At 37.8% G+C, this 14,755-nt stretch overlaps 1 protein-coding gene across 5 annotated transcripts in view; it reads right to left on the bottom strand.

The window, feature by feature from the left end:
• The window catches only part of LOC306856306 (uncharacterized protein), a 150,855-nt gene continuing 136,100 nt past the window's right edge, over window positions 1-14,755 (bottom strand). For 2 of the 5 annotated variants that reach the window (XM_079395490.1, XM_079395487.1), the window contains 18 exons: window positions 14,646-14,672; window positions 13,789-13,842; window positions 13,646-13,708; window positions 13,482-13,517; window positions 13,326-13,391; window positions 13,196-13,231; window positions 13,052-13,096; window positions 12,892-12,981; window positions 12,767-12,820; window positions 12,625-12,681; window positions 12,482-12,508; window positions 12,327-12,395; window positions 12,187-12,249; window positions 12,058-12,084; window positions 11,929-11,982; window positions 11,684-11,770; window positions 1,021-1,059; window positions 1-892 (listed from right to left, as the gene is read on the bottom strand). In XM_079395490.1, the coding sequence (XP_079251616.1) occupies window positions 890-892; window positions 1,021-1,059; window positions 11,684-11,770; window positions 11,929-11,982; window positions 12,058-12,084; window positions 12,187-12,249; window positions 12,327-12,395; window positions 12,482-12,508; window positions 12,625-12,681; window positions 12,767-12,820; window positions 12,892-12,981; window positions 13,052-13,096; window positions 13,196-13,231; window positions 13,326-13,391; window positions 13,482-13,517; window positions 13,646-13,708; window positions 13,789-13,842; window positions 14,646-14,672 (897 nt within the window). In that variant the 3' untranslated portion in view covers window positions 1-889. Of the gene's footprint in view, window positions 917-1,020; window positions 1,060-11,683; window positions 11,771-11,928; window positions 11,983-12,057; window positions 12,085-12,186; window positions 12,250-12,326; window positions 12,396-12,481; window positions 12,509-12,624; window positions 12,682-12,766; window positions 12,821-12,891; window positions 12,982-13,051; window positions 13,097-13,195; window positions 13,232-13,325; window positions 13,392-13,481; window positions 13,518-13,645; window positions 13,709-13,788; window positions 13,843-14,645; window positions 14,673-14,755 lie in introns of all 5 variants that reach the window. The other 3 variants (XM_079395488.1, XM_079395486.1, XM_079395489.1) reach the window with 2 other exon arrangements.

Raw genomic sequence — 14,755 nt, 5'->3', positions numbered from 1 at the left:
AAATGTAAAAATTATCAATTTTATTTACACACACTTCATATAATGCTCAGTGAGGATGCAGACAACCCCACAAAAATATGAATAGGCTAAAAGACCAAAGTTGTTTTAGTTTATGAGGGATCTTATAAACAGACGAGACTTGACAACTTTACATGATATCAGTTACTTTTTTTCCACCACTCCACTGGTGTATTTTAGTGAGAAAAGGAGCAAAAGACAGTAAGCCATTTCCTACTGACCAAGTGAAAAGAGTTTCCTGAGTACAGATTTGCCCATATGTACAACAGTACAAATACAGTGCAACGTCCACATTGCGTTCCTCCCTGTAGTACAGGTGTGCCCTTTCACTGGAAACATCCAGTTGAACTGCCAAAGCATACTCCCTCCATGTAGTCCATTCAGTGTCCTTTAGGGCTGAGGTGGGTGCTTGGCTTTGCCACCCTGCCCTGAAGCCTCTTCCTTTCAAAGCAAAATTTAGCGAAGAATGGATGGGGTTGGTTGTTTCAAATGGCGCCCAGGAAAGTAAGACAGCCACAGAAGAAGTAATCATTTGCAGACACAGTGGTCAGTCTGTTAGAAAGTTCAGGGTTATGTTCTCTCCTTAAGAGAGCAGCATTATCTGTGCATCCACAAGCATTGAGTTCATGTCTCTTCTCAATATCAGTACAGTCTCAGCACCTATGATGCTCGCTTCATTGCTTTTCTACACTTGTTATTGTGGCAGTGTTGAGCCTCTCTTTGTTAATGCAGCAATACAGACATTATTTTGCAGGGGCTCCCATAAGAAAACCCAATTTATTAAATAAGAAAAAAATTGGGAGAAAAAGCAAATGTTACTTGCAAAAATATATATCAATATGTACATACACTCCATGCTCCAGCTTAGTCATTACTGCAAGAGAGCAATAGGAGAAAACTGTTAGAAGACACAAAAAGGAAGCAGTTACTGCAGTCATAATGCAATATCCTCACTATTATGGCAGGACTCATAGTTTCTCCACATCACATATATAACTATACCTTATGCCAGCATCCTGGTATGGGCAGCCCATCACGCCCCTGCAAATAAAGAGAAGGAAATCAATGATGTCCAAGAACTCTTACTGATGAAGTGGGGAGGAAATGAGGGCTAACGCACATAGACTGTAAAAAAGATGGACTCACTCAGGGCTCTAGACTGCAGCCATTTTTTGATAATGTGCCAGTTAAAAGTTGACGTGGTCACATTTGTGCTAGTGCATGGTTTCATGCTCCAAAGCATCTGTTATGCTCCATACAGCATGCACTGCAGAGCCACAACACAGTGCAGCAGGCGTCAAGAGTTCACTGATCTTGCGAAGAGACTGAGAGAGGCGCTTTCAGTATGAGTGCTTCATCAGTTCGACCGCAAAGGTGGCTGTCAAATGCTACTGGCTATAGCATTATTTTTCAGAGAAACAGCTATGTAAACGTAACATGTTTCCTTAATATCTACAAACATGTTATTTTTTGGTTTTAGAGGAGTCAAAAAATTACATAAAGCACCTTTAATCCTGCTTATGTTAGCATACAATTATAAACTATGATAACGGAAAAAAAAAATCATGTGCTGGTGCATGGGAAAAAATCATGTGTTGGGAAAGTTAGTCACACCAGCACGACCAGTGGGAAGAATGAGTCTAGAGCCCTGGGACTATAGAAAAGTGAAGCCAAAACATCTCAGTATGGCCGCTGTCATCTTGCGAAAATGACATAATTTGGAGCCAGAGTCTCTGCAGTAGTGGTTAATTTGGAGCCTGAGTCTGCGCGGTAGTGAACGTGAGGTGGAGCTTCTGTATCAAAGTCACACCCAAACTCCCACAGACCCAATCACAATCATGACACCACACCCCTTTTTTATAGCATTAAATAACTAACTAAAAGCAAACTTATTCAAAAAATGACCACTTGAACATACAGCTTGATAATAACTACTTTAAAATGATGTAAACCATCTTTGGAAAAAAAAATATTATAAGTGTAATTTGATATTTTTGTTTTGTTTTTGTTTTTCTCACGTCCTATTAGATTACCAATGGGGTTTATGTCCTATACTAGGTCCAGCCACCTGGTGAACGTTTTGGCTTCACTTTTTAGGATGTGTTCAGCACACTTGCTCACAGTTGAAACCTGCCACCAATGATTATGTGCAACTAAAGGAAGCACACTAAAGCCCAAAGTATACTTCGTTTTTGTACGCATAGAAAGCTTCATCTTTGTCCAGTGTCTGCTCTTATTTTCTTCCAAAAGTTATCTATAAAAACATCTTTGTATTCTTTTAAAGTAAAATTGCAGCCATCTCGTAACTCTCTCACACAAGCTCTTTTCAATGCTGGTCTCTGTTGTTGCTGCAGTCTCCAGTATTTTGTTAACATTGTTCGGTCTTTTTAGTTTTGCTTTCTATTGTGAAACAACAACCCAACTAATTAGTACAAAAAAAATTCAGTGGGCATGTGCGACCAAAGCATGTACGGTTACAAAAATCGTGAAGCGTGTGTTCAGTATAATAGTTCTATTCTGGTGGTGAAATTTGCATCACGCCCACTGTAAGCGAAACCTCATGTATGTGTAAAAACCGAAGAATACATTGGGCTTAACCCACTGAGAAACACCTTTAGCAGCAAGTCTGAATGTGAACATTGTCAACACAGCTCAGATGAACACGATCACAAAGCCAGGTGGGTATGATTATTTATTTCATGTGACCTATATTCTCATTGGCAAGACATAGATTCAATCTACTTAAACTGGAGTTAAAACTAAGGATTGTTTGTAGGGATGCACAGAATGTAAAGCAACATTGGTGGCCAAATAAGTGAAAAGACAGAATAAATTATAGGCTACCGAACAATGACATGACGCGATCAAATAGAGGCACGCACAAATGCAGCAAACACGTCAGCAGTGTGAAAGTAGGCCTATTTAAAACTGTCAGAGAAAGACGAAGCACTGACAGCGAGAGACTGCTTACATCTCATGTTTCCGAGGGGTGATTGTTGCTGGTTACTATGACGATTGAAATCGCGCAATGGCCTCAAACAATTTGTAATTAAACTGCAGAATGTTATGTTTTCTAAAACACGCACGAATTACATGTATTCAAAAAGCGCTGCAGGAGCTCGTGGCTTCAGGGTTCAAAGTCCAATGTGCGAGAAAAATCTGCGCTGAAACACCGTTTCCTACGGAAGTTCTAAGCGGCCATGCATTATTATAATTTTTCTGTCTTGTTTTCTCGTGATCACGACTTAATTTTCTCGTGATCTCGACATGACGAAAGTTGTTTTGTCGTTATCACGACTTAATTTTTCTCGTGATCTCGACATAACGAAAGTTGTTTTGTCGTTATCACGACTTAATTTTCTCTGTGTATTCGGCATGAGAAAATGCTATAGAAGCAGCATCATCGCAGCATCATGGATGATCGTATTCGCTTTTACTTTGATCAGGGACTCACTCAAACTGAAATAATAAAAATAAAAATATGGTATAAGTACCATCCCAAATATTGAAGGTGTTGTGTGTGTGACCGACTACATTGATCCATGATAGAATACTTGTCATGCATATTCATACTCGGACATTTTAGCTCTGTGTCTGTCAGTGATTGACGACTTACACATAAGTGTTCGACACTTGAGAAGGAGGCTATCGGGTCTGCAACTTTATCGTCGAAGACAATATAGCGACCCTGATTTTCTCACGATAGCTACAATTACGTCGTGAGAAAACGGTTTTTAGGTTGAGATCAACAACTTTCGTTATGTCCAGATAACCACAAAACAAATTTCGTTATGTCGAGATCACGAGAAAATTAAGTCGTGATAACGACAAAACAACTTTCGTTATGTCGAGATCACGAGAAAATTAAGTCGTGATAACGACAAAACAACTTTCGTTATTTTGAGATCACGAGAAAATTAAGTCGTGATAACGACAAAACAACTCGTTATGTTGAGATCACGAGAAAATTAAGTCGTGATCACGAGAAAACAAGACAGAAAAATTATAATAATGCATGGCCGCTTAGAACTTCCGTAGTTTCCCATCATTTGCTCAGTAACATTTTTATAATTTTTTTTTAAAGACGTGACGATGTGATATGTGCGACAAACATCTTCCTAAATTTGTAATGAGAATCATTTAAATATCTGCATGCTGTTGTCAACAAAAAGAAGCAATAAGATCTTCCTGGTTTCTGCCAAAATGAAATAAAAAAAAAAGCAACAACTCCATCAACATTCATAAATGCTAGTATTGTAATTTTACTGTTGTTCTGTAAAATAAAATAAGACAATAATAATGATATAATAATTACCCTATGCATTTATTATAACATTCACACAGTGTTCAAATTGGAAGCTGTAATATATTAATGTTTTAAGACATCTCTTCTGCTTAGCAAGGCTGCATTTATTTGTACAGTAAAAAGAATACATGCCTGATTCAAGAAGGGGGTCTCAAAAAAATATATATTTTTAGTTAACTTATTAATTTTAAGTTAAATTGTGCTTTGTTGATATAATGTCTTATAGAATGTTAAAAAATGTTCAGTGTTAAGTAAATATTTTTTAATTGTTTTGTGATTACATTTTTTTTATTTGAAAAGCAGGACAAAACAGTAAAAAGCTAATTTTGGCTATTTAATTTATGTAATAGTGAATTGTTTTTTTGAAAAACCGTGTTCGTTATTCAGCCTTCGGCCCAGTGTTTCATTTTGTTCGGCTTCGGCCATGAATTTTAATTTCGGTGCATCCCTAATTGTATGTTTTCTGGTTGGTTAACTAGTTGTCCATGAACCAACTAGTTAGTGATTAGCGAGTCTGAAAAATATGGAAGTCCCAGTGGGCCATGGATAATTTTTGTTTTCTTGTGATTAATTTAAGTAAATTTCTCATGATTTTCTCAAGTCAAACTTTTCTCATTATCACAACTTTCTCATAATCTTTGTTAACTAGTTGTCCATGAACCAACTAGTTAGTGATTAGCGAGTCTGAAAAATATGGAAGTCCCAGTGGGCCATGGATATTTTTTTTTTCTTGTGATTAATTTAAGTAAATTTCTCATGATTTTCTCAAGTCAAACTTTTCTCATTATCACAACTTTCTCATAATCTTTACATTTTTCTGTCAACAATGCATCAGGAGTCTACTGTTACTACAGTAATGAATGCAACTTTCACATGCATCTGATCGACAGATAAACCATGCACTATATTGAGGATACTTCAGCAAAAAGTTTTGCTTAATAATAACGTCTACAATAAATAAATAAATGAATAAGTAAATATAGGCTAATCAATCACTGTTGTTTTTTCTTCCAGATATAGTATGCTAAACATTTTGTGTAATTGACTTGTTTAAATGTCAAACAACAGAGTATTCAACAATGCAAGCACAGGTATAACGCCTTTAGAAAGCTGCAGATATCTATTTAATTTTTTTTAAAAAGCTGTTTGGATTTAACCCACTTTATTTTCCTGATTCGTTTGAAATAAAATTATATATAATTTGTTTGTGATTTTTGTTCTTCATGTAGGATAGGCTGTGACTGATGTCATGTGCATTACAAGCTTGGGATGTTGTTTCAGAAGAGTGCTTAGTTGTGTGTGGTTTCCTGCAAATAATTTATAAAGTCCAATAGGTTACAACACTGTATAACATTACTGAATAAATAATCAACTGCACACATCTTTACATACATAAATCACAGTTCGTATCAATATACATTTAATGATTACAAATAAACTAATGATTAAAAATAAGAACAAAGATTACAAATACACAACATAAAATATGTTGCTGAAGCATGTCCTATATAAACACCATAGTCCCTGCTTATTACTGTAACTAACAATCAGGTACACAAATAAAGGTGCAAACGGAATATATTACTTTGGGATAATTACAACCTTTGTTATGTCGACATTACCAGAAGATTAAGACATGATTAATAAAAAAATTAAGTTGTGATCACAAGAAAGCAAGAAAAATAATAATAATCTATGGCTTCTGTAGAAAAATCGATGTATTTATTTTTTTCTTTAATACTTAGGACAAGGTGGTGAAATTAAGGTTATTTGAAAGATTGTTATTATGAGTACAATTCATATTAATACAACTATTAGTATTTATGACTTTAATGTCATAATGCAAGATTCAGGTCTGCAACCAACAAGGGGGGATGGTTGGTGGTGACAAAAATAACTTCAGCACCACTTGTGGTAGCCTCTTCCTTGGTGTTTCATGTGATTGGTGAATATCATACCACCTAAATTGTTTTTGATTGGTTGATTGCAAGTTTGAACCTTGTGAAAAGTAACTGTTGTAAATGTTACAAAAGTGGAAAAGCACTTGAGAATAAAATAATTATGTTACAAAAAAATAAGCAGTGGTGGAGGTAACGAATTACAATTACTCACGTTACTGTAATTAAGTAGTTTTTCGGGTACTTGTACTTTTTTTGAGTATATTTTTTAAAGCTCTACTTTTACTTGTACTTAAGTACAAATTAAGCAAAGTAATCTACTTTGTTATATTTAAATCATAGTTAATTACTGAGTACGCCCACAATTTAAATTGATATTCAAACCTTTGACAGCACTTCAGTAGCCAATAAAGACATCCGATCGTAAACGGACCAATAAAAGCCCTGATATCTGAACTGCGGGAAAAGCCGCCTTTGCAGCAGATGAAGAGCTGATCGGACAGTGAGGGAACTCAGCGTAATTTATGGACTCAAAGTTTAGAGAAACAAACTACATGGTAGTGTTATCATAAATATCTATATTTTTATACTGATACTGAAATACCTGACACGGTTCTATTACTCATTTACCACAAAATCTACCGTTGTTAGGTTACTTTAATTTCTTTACAATGAAAGTTTATGCTACAAATGTTTCGGAATGATATATTTGTCTGATTTGTACATATACAGTATCTCACAGAAGTGAGTACACCCCTCACATTTTTGTAAATATTTTATTATATCTTTTCATGTGACAACACTGAAGAAATGACACTTTTCTACAATGTAAAGTAGTGAGTGTACAGCTTCCCTCAATGAACTGTAGCTCCCCAGTGCCGGCAGCACTCATGCAGCCCCAGACCATGACACTCCCACCTCCATGCTTGTCTGTAGGCAAGACACACTTGTAATTAAGTAGTTTTTCGGGTGTAAATTTGCTGTCCCCTTGAAAATAACTCAACACAGAGCCATTAATGTCTAAACCGCTGGCCACAAAAGTGAGTACACCCCTAAGTGAAAATGTCCAAAGTCGGCCCAATTAGCCATTTTCTCTCCCAGTGTCATGTGACTCGTTAGTGTTACAAGGTCTCAGATGTGAATGGGGAGCAGGTGTGTTAAATTTGGTGGTATCGCTCTCACTCTCTCATACTGGTCACTGGAATTCACTGAGTGCTGCCAGCATTGCTGCAGAGGTTGAAGGGGTGGGGTTGTCAGCCTGTCAGTGCTCAGACCATACGCTGCACACTGCATCAAATTGGTCTGCATGGCTGTCGAAGCTGGCGAAGAAAGTACAACCTCTGCTGGGCCTTTTTGACAATAGAGTCAATGTGAATGTCCCACTTCAGGTCCTCAGAGATGGTGCTGCCCAGGAATCTGAATGACTCCACTGTTGTTACAGTGCTGTTCATGATGATGAGTGGGGGGAGTGCAGGGGGGTTTCTCCTGAAGTCCACGATCATCTCCACAGTTTTGAGCGTGTTTAGCTCCAGGTTGTTAAGACTGCACCAGACAGCCAGCTCCTTAACCTCCTGTCTGTAAGCAGACTGATGAGTCCAAGAAACACTTTTTTGGTTTAGATGGTGTCAAGCGTGTGGAGGCAACCAGGTCAGGAGTACAAAGACAAGTGTGTCTTGCCTACAGACAAGCATGGTGGTGGGAGTGTCATGGTCTGGGGCTGCATGAGTGCTGCCGGCACTGGGGAGCTACAGTTCATTGAGGGAACCATGAATGCCAACATGTACTGTGACATACTGAAGCAGAGACTGGGCCGCAGGGCAGTATTCCAACATGATAACGACCCCAAACACACCTCCAAGACGACCACTGCCTTGCTAAAGAAGCTGAGGGTAAAGGTGATGGACTGGCCAAGCATGTCTCCAGACCTAAACCCTATTGAGCATCTGTGGGGCATCCTCAAACGGAAGGTGGAGGAGCGTATGGTCTCTAACATCAACCAGCTCCTTGATGTTGTGATGTTTAACTTGTTAAAATTGAGTGTTTAATCTTGTCATTTTACATTATTGACACACTATTTTCCTATTCTGATATTGTGCAGTTACTTTGACACAATTTGCATTGTTAAAAGCGCTATATAAATAAAGGTGACTTGACTTGACTTGAAGTGGACTCCAGTGGCAACCTGTGAAGCTCTGGTGAACTCCATGCCCAAGAGCGTTAAGGCAGTGCTGGAAAATAATGGTGGCCACATACACATACACAATGGTGGACACTTTGGGCCCAATTTGGACATTTTCACTTAGGGGTGTACTCACTTTTGTGGCCAGCGGTTTAGACATTAATGGCTGTGTGTTGAGTTATTTTGAGGGGACAGCAAATTTGCACTGTTATACAAGCGGTACACTCACTACTTTACATTGTAGCAAAGTGTCATTTCTTCAGTGTTGTCACATGAAAAGATATAATAAAATATTTACAAAAATATGAGGGGTGTACTCACTTCTGTGAGATACTGTAAATATCCTAGTCTGTCTAACTGCATCACTACATTGTACAGACATTACAGGTCAAAGCCACCTGATGTTCCATTTATCTAAATAAACAACATATTTTGCTCTTAAAACACTGCCTTTAAAAATTCAGTCTTGTCATATTTTAGAATACCTCAACTGAATTGCGGTCATTTGTTTTATAATTTTATTACTGACTGTGTGCGCTTGTCTTTTTTTGTAAATTCAATTCAGTTTGAAATCAAATTTTGAGATAATGCTTCTTTGTGCTGTAAGCTTTTGCAACAAAGTTAACCTATTTTAAAAACACAAATACACAAAATGAGCAAATGTTCAAGATTGAGATTTTTGTAACTGATCAATGTTTATACACTCACCTAAAGGATTATTAGGAACACCTGTTCAATTTCTCATTAATGCAATTATCTAATCAACCAATCACATGGCAGTTGCTTCAATGCATTTAGGGGTGTGGTCCTGGTCAAGACAATCTCCTGAACTCCAAACTGAATATCAGAATGGGAAAGAAAGGTGATTTAAGCAATTTTGAGCGTGGCATGGTTGTTGGTGCCAGACGGGCCGGTCTGAGTATTTCACAATCTGCTCAGTTACTGGGATTTTCACGCACAACCATTTCTAGGGTTTACAAAGAATGGTGTGAAAAGGGAAAAACATCCAGTATGCGGCAGTCCTGTGGGCGAAAATGCCTTGTTGATGCTAGAGGTCAGAGGAGAATGGGCCGACTGATTCAAGCTGATAGAAGAGCAACTTTGACTGAAATAACCACTCGTTACAACCGAGGTATGCAGCAAAGCATTTGTGAAGCCACAACACGCACAACCTTGAGGCGGATGGGCTACAACAGCAGAAGACCCCACCGGGTACCACTCATCTCCACTACAAATAGCAAAAAGAGGCTACAATTTGCACAAGCTCACCAAAATTGGACGGTTGAAGACTGGAAAAATGTTGCCTGGTCTGATGAGTCTCGATTTCTGTTCTGAGACATTCAGATGGTAGAGTCAGAATTTGGCGTAAACAGAATGAGAACATGGATCCATCATGCCTTGTTACCACTGTGCAGGCTGGTGGTGGTGGTGTAATGGTGTGGGGGATGTTTTCTTGGCACACTTTAGGCCCCTTAGTGCCAATTGGGCTTCGTTTAAATGCCACGGCCTACCTGAGCATTGTTTCTGACCATGTCCATCCCTTTATGACCACCATGTACCCATCCTCTGATGGCTACTTCCAGCAGGATAATACACCATGTCACAAAGCTCGAATCATTTCAAATTGGTTTCTTGAACATGACAATGAGTTCACTGTACTAAAATGGCCCCCACAGTCACCAGATCTCAACCCAATAGAGCATCTTTGGGATGTGGAGGAACGGGAGCTTCGTGCCCTGGATGTGCATCCCAAAAATCTCCATCAACTGCAAGATGCTATCCTATCAATATGGGCCAACATTTCTAAAGAATGCTTTCAGCACCTTGTTGAATCAATGCCACGTAGAATTAAGGCAGTTCTGAAGGCGAAAGGGGGTCAAACACAGTATTAGTATGATGTTCCTAATAATCCTTTAGGTGAGTGTATGTAGGCTATATAAAAGCCTAAAATCTGTTCATCATATAAAGCAAATGTTTTTTTTTTTTTGAAGACATGGATTAACCCACTCAAAGCTTGAAATAATGATTGCCTTGAAAAAATGGATGGACAAAAAAAAAAAAAAATAGATATTAAAATATCTATATGACAATATACAGTTTGTGGTAGATTTGCCAATGGTATTGAAAATTATTAAAGTCGTCATGAAATAAAAAAATAACCCTAACAGTTACTTACTTTTTTAGTGCTCATTACTAGTCTTGTGGGGAACAATTAAACCGTGCAAGTCAATAATACACCAGGGGGAAAAAAATTGTCTGCCGTCATAATCTTTAATCAAAAACTGAAAATTTGCTTACGCCCTGGAATGGCGTTCTCGCTCTGACGTCAGACGGCTTGGGGAGAATCCTCTTGTTAAGTCATGACGTAAAGAATGCTGTTTCCGGGTCCAAGCCTACTCATTTCACTTGTGAATTCTATCTCAACAGCCATTTATGAGCATTATTTAATTAATAGTACATATTTTAGCTAAGCATTTAAAAAAAATAGTTGTGCACACTACAGTCTCCGTGCTCACAGTGTCTCAGACACTAATATTTTAGCTGAATCACTGTCTGGCCATATGGGATTTCAGTATGGAGATAAAGGTTAGGGTTATAATTTTTCAGTATTACATGACATTGTGGGTGTATATTAGCACAGTTTGGTGTATTCTTGGGGAGTCTGGCAGAGTGTTAGGACCCAGAAGCAGTGAAGCGTGATGTCAAGACGTAATGAGCAGATATTCTTAACCACTATCCAACTGTGAATCTGGGGAATCTATGGAAGTTATTGGGGACCAGCAACTGAAGGTGAACTATCCTTTTAACACTTGACAGTTGTCAATTTGAAAAATATGCAGTTTTGTATGTCCCTGGTTAGAATTAATTTGTGTATGGGGTAAACTTTGCATTGTTAGAAATGATAAAAAACCTTGTGATAAAGAATTTCAGAAGCTCTGGTCTATGCCAAGCCATCCTGAGAGTCAGATCTCATGTTTGTGGACAAGGGAACCCAGAGAACCAGGATGGAAACATCGAAATGATGTGGACACACACATAAGAAAAACAATAAAATACTGTACCAAAGGGCAGGGGGCATCTGATGGAGCCCCTGCCTCCCCACCATGTTCTCTAAACCCACTGGAATCCTGTCAGTGAAACCCATCCATGTCAAATTTTAACTGTAGTAAATTCTTTCAATACATGCACATGGAGCTGACTTTGCCATACACTTACATTGAAGGGATTTAAAAAAAAAAACACAAAACATTGCAACAACATTCACGTGGTTTCATGACATACCACAGGACAAGGCTGATCAAGCCCTGGAGGTCCCTGCTCTCCCTTCTGTCCTTTCAGACCTTTTTTTCCTATTGAACCTCTGTCACCCTGCATGTTGAAATAAAGAAGAGCACATTAGAGAGGTACAGTATGGTAAAATTTAAACTGTTTGGAATAAAGCTGGTCAGATTGTACTTGTACAGCATTAAGAATTTAATTTAAAATAATACACTATTTATGCAGTATTTAACACAAAAATCATTAACCTTCTCCCCCTTGTCTCCTCTGTCCCCCTTTTCTCCTTGAAGCCCTGGGAAACCCTATCACAGGAGAGCCATGTTCAGTAAGTAATGACTTCATATACTTACTTAACTAACAGCATAATGATTACTTACATCTAAACCTGGTTCACCTTGTTTCCCCTTGAAAACAAACCACAATGGCAAAAGAAACAACATTAAAAGGTTATTTGTCGTCATTTTAGGTCTTATTAACGTGTCGTTTAAGGTGTACAAAACACTGACCTTTTCACCTTTTGCACCTGGCAGGCCTACCAAGCCATTAGACCCTGGAAAGCCTTGAAGACCCTAAGCACAAGCAGCAGAATTGTATCAACCCAGTCTTGATGTGCTTTCTGCATATTGTTTTTTGCAGCGAAACTTACCCGCTGCCCAAGTGGACCTTTCTCTCCAGCATCGCCCTTTTCTCCTTTAACTGCCTCACCAGGCTCTCCCTGTGTTATATTTAAATTTATGTTAGGTTGGTTAAATATTTCATCTTCTATGAACATGAAATTTCAACAGTCCTTCCCAGTCTCACCTTGGGTCCAGGCAATCCATGATATCCCTGAAAGAAATTAATCAGGGGGAAAAGGTTAAGTACGCTTAGCTTTCCTTAACAAAAAAGAGGTTCAGAAGCTTTTTATATGTTCAAAAATGGAAGTATTAAACTGTATTTCTTACGGCAGGCCCAGGTGGTCCAGGTGGCCCTGGTGGGCCAGGCAAAGAGATAATCTGGGCCTACAAGAGAGTTATCAAGATTAATCCAATTAAATTACATCTGGATTACATAGGATCTTCATAGAAGTGTGTGTTTTAAACTCACTAGATTGTCCTCTAGTCTAGAATCTCCTTTATCTCCCTTTTGCCCTGCTTCGCCCTAAAATGACAAATCAACATGTATCATAAAGTTGCAGAAAACATGATATGTAATATGTTGGTAATACTCACTGAAGGCCCTATCAGTCCAATTTCACCCTTTTCCCCTTTTGCCCCTGCTGCTCCAGGCTCTCCTGCATCACCTCTCTCTCCCTTATGGCCCTGGATGAAACATCAAGCAATTTAATGCAGTACTCTTGTATAACTATAATCAGACTGTGCATGAACAAACCTGCTTTCCTTCAGGTCCTGATGCCCCAGGTAGGCCCATTTCTCCCTGTTACGAAGACATATTTGAGATATATCTGAATGGTATGTGTCCCAGCAATAGTAACTTGTGTATGACGATGCATTTCAATGAAAACTTATAACTCACTTTTGGCCCTTGCTCTCCTGGAGGTCCTGGAGGCCCCTATTGGTGCAAAGAAAATATCAATAAAAAAAGTAATTATAGGAGATAACAGAAGGGTCTTTACACAATTGCCATTTTTCTAACTGAAATGTACCTGTAGAGCTTTGAGTCTAACATCCAGATCAGCATTTCCTATGAAGCCAGTAGCTCCTTTCTCTCCCTGAGAGAGACAGATGGAAATGACTGTCAAACATCTAAGATGTTCAAAAAAGAAATATGTAATGAAGAAATTACTTTGTTAAACATTCACCTGGGGTCCTGGATCTCCACCATCCCCCTTTTCACCCTAAGGAATCAGGATTATTGTATTGTTTCAGTAAGTGCACTTACTCAGTAAACAAACCTAAATGAAACTACATAGATCTCATAAACACTATAACTGCATATTCTTATTATAATCAACAGACAGCTCACCTTCATGCCAGGGGATCCATCAGTCCCTCTCTTCCCTTCAGTACCTGGATCACCCTTATCCCCCTATATGCCAAACAACTGCATAAAAATTAAGGTTGTCTTTGCGTGTATGAAAACAGAAAAAAGGGGGGTGAAAATCTAACCTTGTCCCCTACAGGGCCCTGTGGGCCAGGCATGCCATTGACACCATTCATACCCTTAATGAGAAAACAATGGATATTAATTTTGTTGGCAAATACTGTGCAATGAAAAATAAGTAGTAGTGAATATTAAATGTACATATATACAGTATTTGGACAATTCTGAATGCTTAAATCTGCATGACATCAAAATTGACACTATTTACTTTGTTACCACACATTGCTAGTCTTGAGGTGAACAATTAATCTATTAAGTTAATACACAGAAAAAATTTGTCTTTGTAACCTTTAATCAAAATCTTAAAATATTTTGTTAATTATTTAGTTACTTAAACTCCTATTATCAAACTGGTACCAAGGTGATTTGATGTTCCAATAATGTTTGACAGGGTCCAAATATTTTTTTCTAATTTTTGAATAACATATCTATCATATCAGTATTTGAAAGAAACTTATTTTCTGTGTGTTTTGCTTTAAGCATTTACTTGTACTATCTTACAAATACTACTTGGTTTGATATTGTTATTTTTATTATTTTTATCTGAAATCTGGAATCTGAGGGTGCAAAACAATCTTAATACTGAGAAAATCAAAAGAAAATCAGTTGTTCAAATGAAGTCTTTAGCAATGGATATTACGAATCAAAAATTAAGTTTTTATATATTTACGGTAGGAAATTTATATATAAATATCTTCATGGAACATGATCTTTACTTAATATTTTTGGCATAAAAGAAAAATCAATAATTTTGACCCATACTTTTACCCATATTTTTGGATATTGCTACAAATATATCCGTGCTACTTAGGACTGGTTTTGTGCTCCAGGGTCACATATGTTCATAGACACATGTATATACCTGCATGCCAGGTGGCCCTCTTGGTCCCTGTAAAAAAATATTCTTTACATAAGCCAGTGCGTAATGAAGATAGGACATGTCACTTTCGTTTAACAGCATTACTTAATTCC

Source organism: Barbus barbus (assembly GCF_936440315.1).
Source record: "Barbus barbus genome assembly, chromosome: 36".
Lineage (NCBI taxonomy): Eukaryota > Metazoa > Chordata > Actinopteri > Cypriniformes > Cyprinidae > Barbus > Barbus barbus.
Note: the sequence above shows the minus strand (reverse complement) of the source record. Positions and strands in the feature narration are given on the sequence as shown.